Here is a 15539-nt window from a genome sequence, read left to right on the forward strand (position 1 = left end):
GCAGAACTCCTAATGGGCCGGAGACTTCGCACCCGCCTTAGTATGGTTTTCCCGGACATTGACGCAAACGTACGCCGCACACAAGAACGGCAGGGACAGGGATTTTCTCGGCATCGGCCGATTCGGCAGTTTGCGCCCGGTGACCCAGTATTCGTTCGGAATTTTGCTGGTGGTGCCCAATGGGTTCCTGGTGTAATCTTTCGCCAAACGGGCCCTATATCTTACCAAGTGCAAGCCCAGGGTCGTCTCCAGCGCAAACATGTAGACCACGTTCGGTCCAGAAGACCATCCCCTCAAAATATCCCCAGCCCCCGGAGCTCATTTCAACAGCCGCAGAGACCAGAGACAAGGGAAGGTAGTCCTCACAATCTTCCACTGGTGCCTCACTCGAAGCCTGCGCAGGTCGTTACGGGACCGAATGGAGATAGAGACGCTGACATGACGGAGGCAGCAGACTCTGACTCCGAGATGGAGACACAGGATGCATCAGAGGGGGAATCCTCGGGTCCACGGGCCGTGGATGTACAACCACGCCGTTCATCACAGAAGCGCCGGTCTCCGTCTCGTTACACACCGCCTGATCCAGCGCCGCGTGCAAATGGCGTCCGGCCTGCGGCCAAACGAGTCCGACGCCCTCCTTCTCCAGGGTCTTCGGTGGATTCCTTGGACTTTGGGGGGCAGGGATGTTATAACCTGCCTACTTACCATTGGCTGGGGACTAATGACAATCCCACAATCCTGTGGGAGTATGAGCTTCCCCAATGAGGGGGGGCGGAGAAACCACTAGTAAACTCCTAGTATAAATATGCTGGCCAGTTCAGGAACCAGGAGGAAGGAGTGTGCAGCAAGGGAAGTTACTGCTACTGTTATGTATATATGTTATAGTAAATAAATGTTATTACTTTGTATCCTTAAAACTCGTGCTGGATTCTTCGTGGCCCTTGCAAAATCCGCCAACCTTGGTGTCATCCGCAAACTTACTAATCAGACTGGCGACATTTCCCTCCAAAACGTTTATGTACACTACAAACAACAGAGGCCCCAGCACAGATCCCTGTGGAACACCACTAGTCACAACCTTCCATTCAGAAAAACACTCTTCTACTGCTACCCTCTGCCTTCTGTGACCGAGCCAGTTCTGTATCCATCTTAACTCCTCACCTCTGATCCTGTGTGACTTCACCTTTTGTACCAGTCCACCATGAGGGACCTTGTCAAAGGCTTTACTGAAGTCCATGTAAACAACATCCATCGCCCTCCCCTCAGCAATCATCTTTGTCACCTCCTCAATAGACTCGATCAAGTTTCTTTATGGAGAATGGGGAACAATCTCTGTTCTACTCTGGCCCCATCCCACAACTCTTATCGGTTACATCGACGACCGTTTCGGTGCTCCTTCCTGTACCCTTCTGGACCTGCAAACATTTATTAATTTTGTTTCTAATGTCCACTCCTCTATCACCTTCACATGGTTCATCTCCGACATGTCCCTTACTTGACTTATCTCCTTTTCTGGAACGCACTGACAGAGGATGTGGTGGAACGAGGCGGGAATAAAGAAGTATTTTTCAGGATGGCAGCCGGTGACTAGTGGTGTGCCTCGGGTCGGCGCTGGGACCACAACCTTTCACAATACACATTAATGACCTGGAAGGAGGAACTGAAGGCACTGTTGCTAAGTTTGCAGATGATACAAAGATCTGTAGAGGGACAGGTAGTATTGAGGAAGCAGGGGGGGCTTCAGGAGGACTTGGACAAGCTAGGAGAGTGGGGAATGAAGTGGCAGATGGAATACAATGTGGAAAAGTGTGAGGTTATGCACTTTGGAAGGAGGAATTTAGGCACAGACTATTTTCTAAATGTGGAAATGCTTAGGAAATCAGAAGCACAAAGGGACTTGGGAGTCCTTGTTCACGATTCTCTTAAGGTTAACGTGCAGGTTCAGTCGGCAGTTAGGAAGGCGAATGCAATGTTAGCACTCATGTCAAGAGGGCTAGAATACAAGACCAGGGAGGTATTTCTGAGGCTGTGTAAGGCTCTGGTCAGACCCCATTTGGAGTATTGTGAGCAGTTTTGGGCCCTGTATCTAAGGAAGGATGTGCTGGCCTTGGAAAGGGTCCAGAGGAAGTTCACAAGAATGATCCCTGGAATGAAGAGCTTGTCGTATGAGGAACGTTTGAGGACTCTGGGTCTGTACTCGTTGGAGTTTAGAAGGATGAGGGGGGATCTTATTGAAACTTACAGGATACTGCGAGGCCTGGATAGAGTGGACGTGGAGAGGATGTTTCCTCTTGTAGGAAAAACTAGAAGCAGAGGACACAACCCCAAACTAAAGGGACGATCCTTTAAAACAGAGATGAGGAGGAATTTCTTCAGCCAGAGGGTGGTGAACCTGTGGAACTCTTTGCCGCAGAAGGCTGTGGAGGCCAAATCACTGAGTGTCATTAAGACAGAGATAGATAGGTTCTTGATTAATAAGGGGGTCAGGGGTTATGGGGAGAATGGGGATGGGAAAAATATCAGCCATGATTGAATAGCGGAGCAGACTCGATGGGCCGAGTGGCCTAATTCTGCTCCTGTGTCTTATGGTCTTATTAGCAATATTTAAGAGGCATGTGGATGGATACATGAATAGGGAGTAAATTGAGGGATATGGACCGAGTAGGGGCAGGCGGTTTTGTTTTTAGTTAGGGCAGCATGATCGGTACTGGCTTGGAGGGCCGAAGGGCCTGTTCCTGTGCTGTACTTTTCTTTGTTCTGCCACTGCACAGGGCCTTGGTGAGACCACAGCTGGAGTATTGTGTCTAACTTTGGTCTCCTTATCTAAGAAAGGATATACTTGTCACAGAGGGAGTTCAGCGAACGTTCACCAGACTGAATTCTGGGATGGCCGGATTGTCATATGTGGAGAGATTGGCTCGACTGGGCCTGTCTTCACTGGAGTTTAGAAGAATGAGAGGGGGTCTAATTGACACGTATAGAATTCTGGCAGGCTGGGCAGACTGATGTTGGGACGCTGTTTCCTCTGGGCTGGGGGGTCTAGAACAAGGGGTCACAGTCTCAGGATACGGGGTAGGCACCTCTTCACTCAGAGGGTAGTGAATTCTCTACCACAGAAGGTTCTGGAGGCAAGTCCCTGTATGTATTCAAGAAGGAATTAGATTTCATAGATCATAGATCACAGAATTTACAGTGCAGAAGGAGGCCATTCGGCCCATCGAGTCTGCACTGGCTCTTGAAAGAGCACCCTACCCAAGGTCAACATCTCCACCCTATCCCCATAACCCAGTAACCCCACCCAACACTAAGGGCAATTTTGGACAATAAGGGCAATTTTATCATGGCCAATCCACCTAACCTGCACATTTCTAGACTCTAAAGGTGTGGAGGGGTATGGGGAGCGAGCGGGAGGATGGTGTCGAGATAGAGGGTCAGCCATATTCATCTTGCATAGTGGAGCCGGCTGCAAGGGCCCCATCCTGCTCCTGTTTTCCATGTTTGTCAATTCTCTTGAGCACATACTCCACACACACACTCTTCGTGCAGTACTGAGGGAGCGCCGCACTGTCAGAGGGTCAGTACTGAGGGAGTGCTGCACTGTCAGAGGGTCAGTACTGAGGGAGTGCCGCACTGTCAGAGGGTCAGTACTGAGGGAGTGCTGCATTGTCAGAGGGTCAGTACTGAGGGAGCGCCGCCCTGTCAGAGGGTCAGTACTGAGGGAGCGCCACACTGTCGGAGGGTCAGTACTGAGGGAGCGCCGCACTGTCAGAGGGTCAGGACTGAGGGAGTGCCGCACTGTCAGGGGGTCAGTACTGAGGGAGTGCCGCACTGTCAGAGGGTCAGTACTGAGGGAGTGCCACACTGTCAGAGGGTCAGTACATAGAACATAGAACATAGAAAATACAGCACAGAACAGGCCCTTCGGCCCACGATGTTGTGCCGAACCTTTGTCCTAGATTAATCATAGATTATCATTGAATTTACAGTGCAGAAGGAGGCCATTCGGCCCTTTGAGTCTGCACTGGCTCTTGGAAAGAGCACCCTACCCAAACTCAACACCTCCACCCAACACCAAGGGCAATTTGGACATTAAGGGCAATTTATCATTGGCCAATTCACCTAACCCGCACATCTTTGGACTGTGGGAGGAAACCGGAGCACCCGGAGGAAACCCACGCAGACACAGGGAGGACGTGCAGACTCCGCACAGACAGTGACCCAAGCCGGAATCAAACCTGGGACCCTGGAGCTGTGAAGCAATTGTGCTATCCACAATGCTACCGTGCTGCCCTTGAGAACAAATAAATCTACACTATATCATTTTACCGTAATCCATGTACCTATCCAATAGCTGCTTGAAGGTCCCTAATGTTTCCGACTCAACTACTTCCACAGGCAGTGCATTCCATGCCCCCACTACTCTCTGGGTAAAGAACCTACCTCTGATATCCCTCCTATATCTTCCACCTTTCACCTTAAATTTATGTCCCCTTGTAATGGTTTGTTAGACCCGGGGAAAAAGTCTCTGACTGACTACTCTATCTATTCCCCTGATCATCTTATAAACCTCGATCAAGTCGCCCCTCATCCTTCTCCGTTCTAATGAGAAAAGGCCTAGCACCTTCAACCTTTCCTCGTAAGACCTACTCTGCATTCCAGGCAACATCCTGGTAAATCTTCTTTGCACCTTTTCCAAAGCTTCCACATCCTTCCTAAAATGAGGCGACCAGAACTGTACACAGTACTCCAAATGTGGCCTTACCAAAGTTTTGTACAGCTGCATCATCACCTCACGGCTGTTAAATTCAATCCCTCTGTTAATGAACGCGAGCACACCATAGGCCTTCTTCACAGCTCTATCCACTTGAGTGGCAACTTTCAAAGATGTATGAACATAGACCCCAAGATCTCTCTGCTCCTCCACATTGCCAAGAACTCTACCGTTAACCCTGTATTCCGCATTCATATTTGTCCTTCCAAAATGGACAACCTCACACTTTTCAGGGTTAAACTCCATCTGCCACTTCTCAGCCCAGCTCTGCATCCTATCTATATCTCTTTGCAGCCGACAACAGCCCTCCTTACTATCCACAACTCCACCAATCTTCGTATCGTCTGCAAATTTACTGACCCACCCTTCAACTCCCTCATCCAAGTCATTAATGAAAATCACAAACAGCAGAGGACCCAGAACTGATCCCTGCGGTACGCAACTGGTAACTGGGATCCAGGCTGAATATTTGCCATCCACCACCACTCTCTGACTTCTATCGGTTAGCCAGTTTGTTATCCAACTGGCCAAATTTCCCACTATCCCATGCCTCCTTACTTTCTGCATAAGCCTACCATGGGGAACTTTATCAAATGCCTTACTAAAATCCATGTACACTACATCCACTGCTTTACCTTCATCCACATGCTTGGTCACCTCCTCAAAGAATTCAATAAGACTTGTAAGGCAAGACCTACCCCTCACAAATCCGTGCTGACTATCCCTAATCAAGCAGTGTCTTTCCAGATGCTCAGAAATCCTATCCTTCAGTACCCTTTCCATTACTTTGCCTACCACCGAAGTAAGACTAACCGGCCTGTAATTCCCAGGGTTATCCCTAGTTCCTTTTTTGAACAGGGGCACGACATTCGCCACTCTCCAATCCCCTGGTACCACCCCTGTTGACAGTGAGGACGAAAAGATCATTGCCAACGGCTCTGCAATTTCATCTCTTGCTTCCCATAGAATCCTTGGATATATCCCGTCAGGCCCTGGGGACTTGTCTATCCTCAAGTTTTTCAAAATGCCCAACACATCTTCCTTCCTAACAAGTATTTCCTCGAGCTTACCAATCTGTTTCACACTGTCCTCTCCAACAATATCGCCCCTCTCATTTGTAAATACAGAAGAAAAGTACTCGTTCAAGACCTCTCCTATCTCTTCAGACTCAATACACAATCTCCCGCTACTGTCCTTGATCGGACCTACCCTCGCTCTAGTCATTCTCATATTTCTCACATATGTGTAAAAGGCCTTGGGGTTTTCCTTGATCCTACCCGCCAAAGCTTGTTCATGCCCTCTCTTAGCTCTCCTAATCCCTTTCTTCAGTTCCCTTCTGGCTATCTTGTATCCCTCCAATGCCCTGTCTGAATCTTGTTTCCTCAGCCTTACATAAGTCACCTTTTTCCTCTTAACAAGACATTCAACCTCTCTTGTCAACCATGGTTCCCTCACTCGACCATCTCTTCCCTGCCTGACAGGGACATACATATCAAGGACACGTAGCACCTGTTCCTTGAACAAGTTCCACATTTCACTTGTGTCCTTCCCTGCCAGCCTATGTTCCCAACTTATGCACTTCAATTCTTGTCTGACAACATCGTATTTACCCTTCCCCCAATTGTAAACCTTGCCCTGTTGCACGTACCTATCCCTCTCCATTACTAAAGTGAAAGCCACAGAATTGTGGTCACTATCTCCAAAATGCTTCCCCACTAACAAATCTATCACTTGCCCTGGTTGATTACCCAGTACTAAATCCAATATTGCCCCTCCTCTGGTCGGACAATCTACATACTGTGTTAGGAAAGCTTCCTGGACACACTGCACAAACACCACCCCATCCAAACTATTTGATCTAAAGAGTTTCCACTCAATATTTGGGAAGTTAAAGTCGCCCATGACTACTACCCTATGACTTCTGCACCTTTCCAAAATCTGTTTCCCAATCTGTTCCTCCACATCTCTGCTACTATTGGGGGGCCTATAGAAAACTCCTAACAAGGTGACTGCTCCTTTCCTATTTCTGACTTCAACCCATACTATCTCAATAGGGTGATACTCCTCGAACTGCCTTTCTGCAGCTGTTATACTATCTCTAATTAATAATGCCACCCCCCCACCTCTTTTACCACCCTCCCTAATCTTATTGAAACATCTATAACCAGGGACCTCCAACAACCATTTCTGCCCCTCTTCTATCCAAGTTTCCGTGATGGCCACCACATCGTAGTCCCAAGTACCGATCCATGCCTTAAGTTCACCCACCTTATTCCTGATGCTTCTTGCGTTGAAGTATACACACTTCAACCCATCTCCGTGCCTGCAAGTACTCTCCTTTGTCAGTGTTCCCTTCCCCACTGCCTCACTACACGCTTTGGCGTCCTGAATATCGGCTACCTTAGTTGCTGGACTACAAATCCGGTTCCCATTCCCCTGCCAAATTAGTTTAAACCCTCCCGAAGAGTACTAGAAAACCTCCCTCCCAGGATATTGGTGCCCCTCTGGTTCAGATGCACCCTGTCCTGCTTGTACAGGTCCCACCTTCCCCAGAATGCGCTCCAATTATCCAAATACCTGAAGCCCTCCCTCCTACACCATTCCTGCAGCCACGTGTTCAGCTGCACTCTCTCCCTATTCCTAGCCTCGCTATCACGTGGCACCGGCAACAAACCAGAGATGACAACTCTGTCTGTCCTGGCTTTTAACTTCCAGCCTAACTCCCAAAACTTGTTTATTACCTCCACACCCCTTTTCCCACCTATGTCGTTGGTACCAATGTGCACCACAACTTCTGGCTGCTCCCCCTCCCCCTTAAGGATCCTGAAGACACGATCCGAGACATCCCTGGCCCTGGCACCCGGGAGGCAACATACCTTCCGGGAGTCTCGGTCGCGACCACAGAATCTCCTATCTATTCCCCTAACCATTGAATCTCCTACAACTATTGCTTTTCTATTCTCCCCCCTTCCCTTCTGAGCCCCAGAGCCAGACTCAGTGCCAGAGACCTGGCCGCTAGGGCCTCCCCCCGGTAGGTCATCCCCCCAACAGCATCCAAAAGGGTATACTTGTTTTGAAGGGGAACGGCCACGAGGGATCCCTGCACTTTCTGCCTGTTTGTTTTTTTCCCCCTGACTGTAACCCAGCTATTCTTGTCCTGTACCTTGGGTGTGGTTACCTCCCTGTAACTCTTCTCAATCACCCCCTCTGCCTCCCGGATGATCCGAAGTTCATCCAGCTTCAGCTCCAGTTCCCTAACACGGTCTTTGAGGAGCTGAAGTTGGGTGCACTTCCCGCAGGTATCGTCAGTGGGGACACCGGTGGTATCCCTCACCACCCACATCCTACAGGAGGAGCATGTAACTGGCCTAGCCTCCATCCCCTCTTACCTTACAGAATATAGCTGCCGTGTGGACTAACTAGATCTCCGCCCTCCGACTCTGCTCCCAGTCAGCTACGCTTTCTGTAAACTCCTGGCTCTCTTCGCACTCTTTGCGGAAATGTCGGAAACAAAATGAAAGGAGCACCTTACTCCCTCCTCACCTAACTCCCTCGGTCACCAAACTCTCACTATCGCACTCAAATGCACCAAATTCAGCACTCAGTGCAAACCAAGTACTGAGGGAGTGCTGCACTGTCAGAGGATCAGTACTGAGGGAGTGCTGCACTGTCAGAGGGTCAGTACTGAGGGAGTCCCGCACTGTCAGAAGGTCAGTACTGAGGAAGTGCCGCACTGTCAGAGGGTCAGTACTGAGGGAGTGCTGCACTGTCAGAGGGTCAGTACTGAGAGAGTGCCGCACGGTCAGAGGGTTAGTACTGAGGGAGTGCTGCACTGTCAGAGGGTCAGTACTGAGGGAGTGCTGCACAGTCAGAGGGTCAGTAGTGAGGGAGTGCCGCACTGTCAGAGGATCAGCACTGAGGGAGCACCGCACTGTCAGTGGGTCAGTACTGAGGGAGTGCTGCACAGTCAGAGGGTCAGTAGTGAGGGAGTGCCGCACTGTCAGAGGATCAGCACTGAGGGAGCACCGCACTGTCAGAGGGTCAGTACTGAGGGAGTGCTGCACTGTCAGAGGGTCAGTAGTGAGGGAGTGCCGCACTGTCAGAGGATCAGGACTGAGGGAGCACCGCACTGTCAGAGGGTCAGTACTGAGGGAGCACCGCACTGTCAGAGGGTCAGTAGTGAGGGAGTGCTGCACTGTCAGAGGGTCAGTACTGAGGGAGTGCTGCACTGTCAGAGGGTCAGTACTGAGGGAGTGCTGCACTGTCAGAGGGTCAGTATTGAGGGAGTGCTGCACTGTCAGAGGGTCAGTACTGAGGGAGTGCCGCACTGTCAGAGGGTCAGTACTGAGGGAGTGCTGCACTGTCAGAGGGTCAGTACTGAGGGAGTGCAGCACTGTCAGAGGGTCAGTACTGAGGGAGTGCTGCACTGTCAGAGGGTCAGTACTGAGGGAGTGCTGCACTGTGTGAGGGTCAGTACTGAGGGAGTGCTGCACTGTCAGAGGGTCAGTACTGAGGGAGTGCAGCACTGTCAGTGGGTCAGTACTGAGGGAGTGCTGCACTGTCAGAGGGTCAGTGCTGAGGGAGTGCTGCACTGTCAGAGGGTCAGTACTGAGGGAGTGCTGCACTGTCAGAGGGTGAGTTCTGAGGGAGTGCCGCACTGTCAGAGGGTCAGTACTGAGGGAGTGCCGCACTGTCAGAGGGTCAGTACTGAGGGAGTGCTGCACTGTCAGAGGGTCAGTACTGAGGGAGCGCTGCACTGTCAGAGGATCAGTACTGAGGGAGTGCTGCACTGTCAGAGGGTCAGTAGTGAGGGAGTGCCGCACTGTCAGAGGATCAGTAGTGAGGGAGTGCCGCACTGTCAGAGGATCAGTAGTGAGGGAGTGCCGCACTGTCAGAGGATCAGTACTGAGGGAGTGCTGCACTGTCAGAGTGTCAGTACTGAGGGAGTGCCGCACTGTCAGAGGGTCAGTACTGAGGGAGTGCCGCACTGTCAGAGTGTCAGTTTGGTGTGGTTTCTTGCTATTGTGTAGGATTTTATTAGCAGGTTCTCAGTTGACATGTTCCTGATATTTATTATCTGTGTCTTTACATTTTCAGATGTGAAATAATTGAGCGTGTTGGCAAAAAGCAGCAGGAAGAAATGAACGTTGCTTTTGATTCAGGAGGACTCCCGGCTCTTGTCTCGAAACTTTTCGAACTGCAGCAGAATCTGGAGGGCATCCCCATTCACATCGGGGTTACTGGTGAAGCTGGCTGTGGAAAATCCTCGCTGGTCAATGCCATACGAGGGGTGGCCCACGACGAACCCGGAGCTGCTCCCATCGGGGTTACAGAAACCACAATGATACCGACCAGCTATCCACATCCGGCATTGACTAATGTGCAAATCTGGGACCTTCCAGGATTAGGGACTCCAAACTTTCAATTAGGGAACTACAGGGAACTGGTGGGTTTCAGCAGGTATGACTTCTTCATCATCGCCGCTTCGGAACGCTTTAAGGAGAATCATGCTCAGCTGGCAAAATGGATTGGCGAGAGTGGCAGACGTTTCTACTTTGTCCGCACCAAGATTGACAGTGACATTGAAGCATCACGGCGGAGAACGCACTTCAACCAGGAAGAAGTGCTGGCAGTGATCAGGGAGGATTCACTGAGATACTTAGGGGAACAAGGTGTGAAATCCCCACAGGCATTCCTTGTCACCTCCCTGGATTTCAACAGTTATGACTCTAGCCATCTCCGGGAGACTTTGGCAAGGGAATTCCCCATACACCGGAAACGGGCATTCCTGAGATCTATCCGCGATCCCTGTTTCGAAATCATTCAGAGGAAGAAGACTGCTCTGAGCAGCGAGGTTTGGAAGTTAGCACTGTTATCATCAGCAGCAGCAGCTGTGCCCATCCCAGGGTTAGGCTTTGCGTGTGATAGCGGGATATTACTCAGGAACCTGCCCTTTTACTATCAGAGCTTTGGGCTTGATGAGGAATCTCTCACGCGAATGTCTGTTGAGATTGCGAAGCCTGTGGAAGAATTGAAGACTCAAATCACTTCGCCCCAATCGACAGATCTAAACCGATCCCTTCTTTACAAGCTCCTGTCCGCCAGCCCCGGCATGGGATTAATGGCAGGCGAATATTTACTGCGTGGTGTCCCCATTGTTGGCTCCGTTGTGTCCGGGGGAATTGCATTCACAATGACCCAGAGGATGCTGAATTGGTTCCTGTGGAGTCTGGCAGCTGATACTGAGAGAGTTCTGCACTGGCTCATGCACTCTGATTGAATAGTGAGACTCACGCTTGGTGGGCAGGGGTGGAAAGTGGGACTTTGTTTGGGATAATCTTTCAATACGGCAACATAACCTCTTACCTCGGTCATAACTACTCCGTGAGTAACTTCTTCTGGGTCAGGAGCCATCAGTTATTTTATTCATTCACGGATGTGGGCGTGATTGTCTATATCAGCATTTATTACCCATCCCTAATTGCCCTTCAGAAGATGGGGGTGAGCTGCCTTCTTGAACCGCTGCAGTCCCTGTGGTGTAGGTACACCCACTGTGCTGTTAGGGAGGGAGTTCCAGGATGTTGCCCCAGCGACAGTGCAGGAACGGCCGATATATTTCCAAGTCGGGGTGGTGGGTGACTTGGAGGGGTTCCCAGGTATCTGCTGCCCTTGTCCTTCTAGATGGTAGTGGTTGTGGTTTGGAAGGTGCTGTTGAGGAGGCCAGGCTTTGTGAGGAAGTGGATGTTAGAGGTGAAAATATTCACACAAAGGCCTGAGTATAAGTTTAAAAAAAGCATTTTATTTGTCAGATTTCTGGGAGGAAAGGCCTGAGGCTCCACAGCCTACTGACAGCACCCTTTCTCATTTGAGCTAAGGCTCACATGGGTTAATATACAGATTCAAGGGGCGGATTCTTATTTACATACAATCAAGCAACTATATTCGCGTCACACTTTATTACATACAGTCAATCAATTTTCTTAGCATCCCAGTTATCACAAAAATGATTGAAGTGGGTGCTGCCTGTGGTAGTCACCACTGTTGTATTATATTGTATATGTGGGTATTACGGTAAGGCCCCTGTACTACAGGTATGGGGGTAGATCCCTGCCTGCTGGCTCCACCCAGGAGGCGGAGTATAAATGTGTGGGCTCTCCATACAGCAGCCATTTTGTAAGCTGTTGTAGGAGGCCACACATCTCTGTGTAATAAAGCCTCGATTACATTCTATTCTCATTCGGCATAATTGATAGCGCATCAATTTATTACACAGAGATTTTTCAGAGATGGACCTCCGCATCGAGCCGGATCGCCTGCAGCTGCATCCTCAAGCAGACAACGCCAAACAGGACTTCGCACATTGGCTAGCTCGCTTTGAAGCTTACATCGGGTCTGTGACAGACCCAACCTCAGAAGCACAGAAGCTCCAGATTCTGTACACGCGGCTGAGCTCCAACGTTTTTCCCCTCGTCCAGGACTCGCCGACCTCCGCAGAGGCCATGGTGCTACTGAAGGAGAATTACGCTCAGCAGACCAACAAGATCTACGCCAGGCATCTCCTGTCCACGCGGCATCAACTCCCCGGTGAGTCTGTGGAAGATTCCTGGCGTGCCCTGCTCGCCCTGGTGAGAGACTGTGACTGCCGTTTCGGCCACTGAACATTCAAACCTGCTAATGAGAGACGCGTTTGTTACGGGCATAGGGTCGGCCTACATCCACCAGCGCCTCTTAGAAGGGGCCAAGCTTGACCTCGCAGCGACCAAGAAACTAGCGCTCTCGCTCACGGTCGCCTCATGCAACGTCCAGGCCTATGCCCCCGACCGCACGGCCCACCCCCCCTGTGCATCGTGGACCCCGCCAGCGGCCACCCCATCGTGGACCCCATCAGTGATCGCCCCCAGCCAACCCCACGCCTGCGCTGCGCGGCAGCCAACCCACCCCGGGGGACCCAAGTGCTACTTCTGCGGAGAGACAAAACACCCCCAGCAGCGCTGCCCGGCGCGGAGCGAACTCTGCAAGGCCTGCGGCAAGAAGGGACATTTTGCTGCTGTGTGCCAGGCCCGCTCAATTGCCGCTATTGTCCCGGCACCCCCCCCACATGCGGCCAGTGGAGGCCGCCATCTTCCTCTCCTCAGACCATGTGTGGCCCGCTGGCGCCGCCATCTTGCTCCCCTCACAACACGTGCGGCCCGTGGGCGCTGCCATCTTGCTTGCCTCAGAACCAATGGGCGCCGCCATCTTGCCTGCCCCAGGACACGTGCGGCCCGTGGGCGCCACCATCTTACCCATCTCAGGACCCCTGCCCGTCGGGATCAGCCGCGTCTCGCCTCGGTCACGATTGACCGGTCTCGATCGCACAACCTCGCGACCGCTTGGACAAAGGTGAAGGTCGACGGGCACGAAATATCCTGCCGTCTTACCCGCCCCTAACTTCATACAGAAGTCATTCAAAACTAACAGAATAATGTGTCCTTTCTACAGCTGTAGACCTTGAACTTATCAAGTATACATTGCAAGTCTTGTTCTGTGAAGCTGTTATCAGCGGCTGTTGGGATACTCCCTATACATACCCACGGTTGGTTCTCATGAGACAGTTTACAGGGAATGTGGCTTGTTCAGCCATTTTGTGTCATTAGTATCACAGAATAGCTGACAGCCATTTTGTGTCCTTTCTGATATTAACAGCATTGTGTATACACTATCTATTACTACAAATTGCCTGTTCTAAACAGGCATCTAAGCCAATGAGTACCTTTTGTCTCATCAGAACTATTCAAAAGTAATATAGGAGCACAAATGTAGTTACAGAGCCACCTATAATTTATGTCATAGTCCAGTATCAGAAAATGCCCTCCAACAGTGGATATGGGATAGGGAGCTTTGCTCAGGGTGAACTCCTTTGTGTTGTCATGACTATATGATTCTGTGACTCTCAAAGGTATTGGGCTCAGGGGCCAATCCAGAGACTTGAGCACAAACCCCAGACTGACCCTCCGGTGTCACATCTGGAGCAGGGTCACATCTGGAGCAGGATCACATCTGGAGCAGTGCCACATCCGGAGCAGTGCCACATCCGGAGCAGGGTCACATCTGGAGCAGGGTCACATCTGGAGCAGGGTCACATCTGAAGTACTGGGTTCAGCTGTGGTCCTCACTCCTCAGGAAGGGGATATTAGTCTTGGGCGGGAAGTGGCTTTGATTGACCAGGCACACAAGGGTTAAATTACGTGGACAGGTTGTATAGACCACACTTGTATTCCCTTCCATTTAGAAGATTGGGGAATGATCTATACGAGGGGTTAAAGATGATGCAAAGATTGGACAGGGTCGATTGGAAATTTTTGTTGCGGAAGGGTCACTGAGGCAGATAATTGGAGTTAAGATAGAGATCAGCCACGATCTGGTGGAATGGTGAACCAGGAGCAGCAGATTCCTGGGAACCCCACCAGCTTCTCGAGGGCAATTAGGGACAGGTTATAAACTCTGACCTTGGCAGCAATGGTCACATGTTACAATGGAGGGTAAATGTATTTCAGCGAATGTATTTAAATGTAGAATATTTATACAATTATTGATTGTTCTTCTCCTGTGCTGAAATGAATCTGTATCTATTACCGATCCTGTGATTGGGAGCACTCGCCGTTCTCATTAAATATCACATTCATTCCCAGTGTCAGTCTATTTTTCTCACTTCCTCTGATTATTTAACAATGTCCCTTGATGTGATACCTGGGTGATACCTGGGCAATGTGCCCCATTGGGTTTCCCTCCTCCTCGCACCAGCTCCTGCTGTGAGTGACAGAGTGCCAATTTAATGTGTTTAAAAAGCAGCCACGGAAAGGGAGCATACAGAGAGATGATTGGACAATGCAGATTGAGGATGAGGAGTCTTCGAAGGATGAGCATGAGTAACATCCTCGAAGACAATTCAAATCACCATTGTCTGTGTCAGACTCACGGTGCCTGCTCTGAGCTGGGGGGTTAGTGGGGGGGGGGGGGGGGGGGGAGGGGGTGAGCTGGGGGGTTAGTGGGGGGGGGAGGGGTGAGCTGGGGGGTTAGTGGAGGTGGGGGGGGGGTTAAGCTAGGGGGTTAGTGGAGGTGGGGGGGGGGCAGTAAAGGTGTCTCTCTCTTAGAAACTTCAATTCTTAACCTGTCAATCGGGGACAAAAAGTAACAAAAGCATCCCCCTCACCCAAACTAACCCCAAACTAACCCCCCTCACCCAAACTAACCCCCCTCACCCAAACTAACCCCAAACTAACCCCCCTCACCCAAACTAACCCCCCTCACCCAAACTAACCCCAAACTAACCCCCCTCACCCAAACTAACCCCCCTCACCCAAACTAACCCCAAACTAACCCCCTCACCCAAACTAACCCCAAACTAACCCCCCTCACCCAAACTAACCCTAAACTAACCCCCCTCACCCAAACTAACCCCAAACTAACCCCCCTCACCCAAACTAACCCCAAACTAACCCCCCTCACCCAAACTAACCCCAAACTAACCCCCCTCACCCAAACTAACCCCAAACTAACCCCCCTCACCCAAACTAACCCCCCTCACCCAAACTAACCCCAAACTAACCCCCCTCTCCCAAACTAACCCCAAACTAACCCCCCTCACCCAAACTAACCCCAAACTAACCCCCCTCACCCAAACTAACCCCAAACTAACCCCCCTCTCCCAAACTAACACCAAACTAACCCCCTCACCCAAACTAACCCCAAACTAACCCCCTCACCCAAACTAACCCCCCTCACCCAA

At 50.7% G+C, this 15539-nt stretch overlaps 1 protein-coding gene across 2 annotated transcripts in view; it reads left to right on the plus strand.

Annotated features, from left to right (window-relative positions):
- Window positions 1–14436, plus strand: part of LOC140392161 (uncharacterized) — a 46184-nt gene extending 31748 nt beyond the window's left edge. For both annotated transcript variants that reach the window (XM_072477523.1, XM_072477524.1), the window contains exon 4: window positions 9869–14436. In XM_072477523.1, the coding sequence (XP_072333624.1) occupies window positions 9869–11051 (1183 nt within the window). In that variant the 3' untranslated portion in view covers window positions 11052–14436. The remainder of the gene's footprint in view (window positions 1–9868) is intronic.
- Window positions 14437–15539: the final 1103 nt, after the last annotated feature.

This window comes from Scyliorhinus torazame, chromosome 15 (genome assembly GCF_047496885.1).
Source record: "Scyliorhinus torazame isolate Kashiwa2021f chromosome 15, sScyTor2.1, whole genome shotgun sequence".
Classification (NCBI taxonomy): Eukaryota; Metazoa; Chordata; class Chondrichthyes; order Carcharhiniformes; family Scyliorhinidae; genus Scyliorhinus; species Scyliorhinus torazame.